Genomic DNA, 3,405 nt, shown 5'->3' with positions numbered 1-3,405 from the left:
GACAGCCCAGAGGATATTGGTGGCTGCATCCTGGGCTTGTGACTTCACCGATGCATTGCCATCAATTAAACTAATTAGATCAGAATTCCTGGTGAAAAGCTTGGACATCAGTATTTTCTTCTTAAAGCACCCCCCCAAAATCCAATTACCATGGGGACTGGAAATCACATCTAACAGAGGGTTAGGAATCATAGCTGGAAATGTTGGTCACCAAACCTTTGTCAGACCCACCAAACAATTTGACAGTCACAATCATTGGTGTCTTCTGATTCCTGCTCTACTTTCATTTGACTTCATTCTTTAGAGAAGTTTTTAAGACATTTCAAATTTCTGTAACTTTTCTGCATGTCAGCTTTTAAACTATTGACTCTTCTTAAGGACTATCAAAGTAAAATGAGACAGGACTACATCTTAAATTTAAGAAAATGGAAAGAGCTGCTGATTGGAATTGCTCATTGAGTGGAATTTCCGAGACAGCAGCCATCGGGAGGGAGCTTTGAAAAATACTAATGCCCAGATCTCACCTTTAGTGGTTCTGATTTAAGCACCCTGGAGGTAGAGTCCAGATATCAGGACTAATAACTAATACCCAACCAAGGTTGAGACTCCTACAAAACGCTTGATTCATGATTGCTTCTGTGTATGTCTTATCTTTATTTCTCTATAGTCCATGCTGATAGACAGCCATGGAACTGCTGACCATGCAGTCTTTTTGTATTTCTGGTCTCCCCCAAGGGCTTCTCCTTCAGTTCTGCTTCCTATGCATCTCAGATCCAAGACCAGCAAAGTCCATGCCACCATCCTGTGTGTTGTTTTTCCTTTTTTTTTTTATGACCAAGAGCTTTTAAAAACTTTTTTGGAGATCATATCCCCAGACAGTCATATCAGTCATTACAGCATCTCTGATTTCTGCGATCTCTCTGGAACCACTCCTGCCTTGAATTGCACTGCCTCAATGATCACCCATTCCCTTCTGTGAGTTGCCAGACTCCGGCAACTTTCTAGCCTCTGGTTTTGCTCTATTCTGTGCAAGGGAATGACATTACATTCTTTTCCTCATGTTGTTATTGGTGCATGATAGTTGTACATGATGATGGGATTTGTACCTACATATAATATAACGATATAATTTGGCCAATATCCCTACCCAGCACTTCCTCCCTTCCTGCCTCCCACCCTTATTGCCTTTCCTATCCTGATCTCCCTTTGATTTTTAGGAGATGCAACCCCCCCACACACCTTTATTTTCCTTTTTTCTCTGAAGCTTCTATATAATGATATTACTTTTAACTAAGCTCTGGCTTTGCTTATTCCAAGGGCAATAGAGACAATGATATTTTTGATCCAGAGTTTAATGTATGTAAAATACAATTCAATATGGCTCTCTGTGTACATGTCTGCTTTACTGGAGGATATCTCCTTAAACTGATGTCTCATTGGTCAATCTACCATGCCTAGCTGAGGGCAGAACAAGTAGAAAACAAGACGCTATGCAATATAAAATTCTAATCACACCAAGAAGCAATCAACATTTGGGGTATGCTTACTGCTTTGATTTTGGAGAGGCCATATTAACAGAATAAATAACCTTAAATCAAGCTGCAATCCAAAGACAGCGTAAGGGCTTAAGTAACAACAAGAATACTAGCAATTCATTGAACTAGAGATTTTGAATATGCAATTCAGAGTAGGGCCCCTCACTGTGGAAAAACATACTTGGTAGGTCTGACAATCACAATCATGGGTGTCTTCTGATTCCTGCTATACCTTGACTTCATTCTTTAGAGAATTTTTTAAACCTAGATTATGTTTTTAAATGTTTTCTAGTTTCTCTGAAAATATTAATTTTTCTATTGCAAAAATCTGCTTATTATTTGAGCTGATCCCTCAGAGGAAAAAAAAACTTAGGGAAATTCAACTAAACCTTATTACATTTAAAGTGGAAGTCTGCTTTTAATATGTTTTGCCAAGTATTCTGACCCTTTCAGCTAAGAGACTATGGGAGGAAGGAAGTGGGGGCAGCACTAGGCATCTCTAACAAGAGCAAAGTGAAGGTGTTGAGGGGATAGAGGAGGTCGACCAGTAAGGTGTGGTTGGGGGTGGGAAAATATTCACGTAGACAGGTAGAAACATTCCCATGGGACTTTGCAAGTAAGTGATTTAGAACATTTATGTTGTATAAATGAATACCCCCTCCTAGGACATCTCACTACAGCAACACATGGATCCAGAAGCTGGGATCAATAGGACAGCTGTCACCGAGTTCATTCTACTGGGCCTGGTGGAAACAGAAAAGCTACAGTCCATGCTGTTTGTGCTCTTCTTCTTTGCCTACCTGGTCACAGTGGGGGGCAACCTCAGCATCCTGGCAGCCATCTTGGTGGAACCCAAACTCCACACCCCCATGTACTTCTTCCTGGGGAACCTATCAGCGCTGGACATTGGGTGCATCACTGTCACTGTTCCTCCCATGTTGGATCGTCTTGTGTCCCACAAGCGTACAATTTCCTATGGTGCCTGCCTCACACAGCTCTTCTTCTTCCAACTGTTGGCTGGAATGGACTGCTTCCTGTTAACAGCCATGGCCTATGACCGATTCCTGGCCATCTGCCAGCCCCTCACCTACAGCACCCGCATGAGCCAGACAGTCCAGAGGATACTGGTGGCTGCATCCTGGGCTTGTGCCTTCACCAATGCACTGACCCATACTGTGGCCTTAACTTCCCTCAACTTTTGTGGACCCAAAGAAGTGAATCACTTCTACTGTGACCTTCCCCAGCTCTTCCAGCTCTCCTGTTCCAGCACCCAGCTCAACGAGCTGCTGCTCTTCGCTGTGGGTTTCATAATGGCAGGAACCCCTGTGGTTCTCATCATCAGCTCCTACATCCACGTGGCAGCTGCAGTCCTGCGAATCCGCTCAGCTGAGGGCAGGAAGAAGGCCTTCTCCACATGCAGCTCCCACCTCACCGTGGTTTGCCTTTTTTATGGGACAGGCATCTTCAACTACATGCGTCTGGGTTCAGAGGAGGCTTCAGACAAGGATAAAGGGGTTGGGATTTTTAACACTGTCATCAACCCCATGCTGAACCCACTTATTTACAGCCTCAGAAACCCTGATGTGCAGGGTGCTCTGAGGCGAGTATTTGTGAGAAGGCAGTCGCTGACCTGAGAAGTGATAGGATTCCTCCTTTCCTGCCTTCTCTGGACAGGAAACTTTGCCATGAAGGCAACAATCAATTAAAAATGGTCCATAACCATTTTCCCTATCTCTTAATGCCTGAAGATTAGTGTTATGTGTTTGTCCTACAAGGAGACCCTGCATAATTCATTCGTTTACCCATTCAATAAGTACCTGTTGAATTACTTCTATAATTCAGATTGTCTTTGAAGAAATTGGTGAACAGA

At 43.1% G+C, this 3,405-nt stretch overlaps 1 protein-coding gene across 1 annotated transcript; it reads left to right on the top strand.

The window, feature by feature from the left end:
• The first annotated feature begins 2,221 nt into the window (after positions 1–2,221).
• LOC144256243 (olfactory receptor 3A2-like) lies at positions 2,222–3,169 on the top strand. Its single transcript, XM_077801336.1, has one exon. It carries the CDS (start codon positions 2,222–2,224, stop codon positions 3,167–3,169), a length of 948 nt encoding a protein of 315 aa, XP_077657462.1.
• The last annotated feature ends 236 nt before the right edge of the window (positions 3,170–3,405 follow it).

Source organism: Urocitellus parryii, chromosome 7, assembly GCF_045843805.1.
Source record: "Urocitellus parryii isolate mUroPar1 chromosome 7, mUroPar1.hap1, whole genome shotgun sequence".
Lineage (NCBI taxonomy): Eukaryota > Metazoa > Chordata > Mammalia > Rodentia > Sciuridae > Urocitellus > Urocitellus parryii.
Note: the sequence above shows the minus strand (reverse complement) of the source record. Positions and strands in the feature narration are given on the sequence as shown.

Bases quoted from the DNA above. Each gene is read 5' to 3' on its own strand.
- LOC144256243 (XM_077801336.1), top strand. From the start codon at position 2,222: ATGGATCCAGAAGCTGGGATCAATAGGACAGCTGTCACCGAGTTCATT.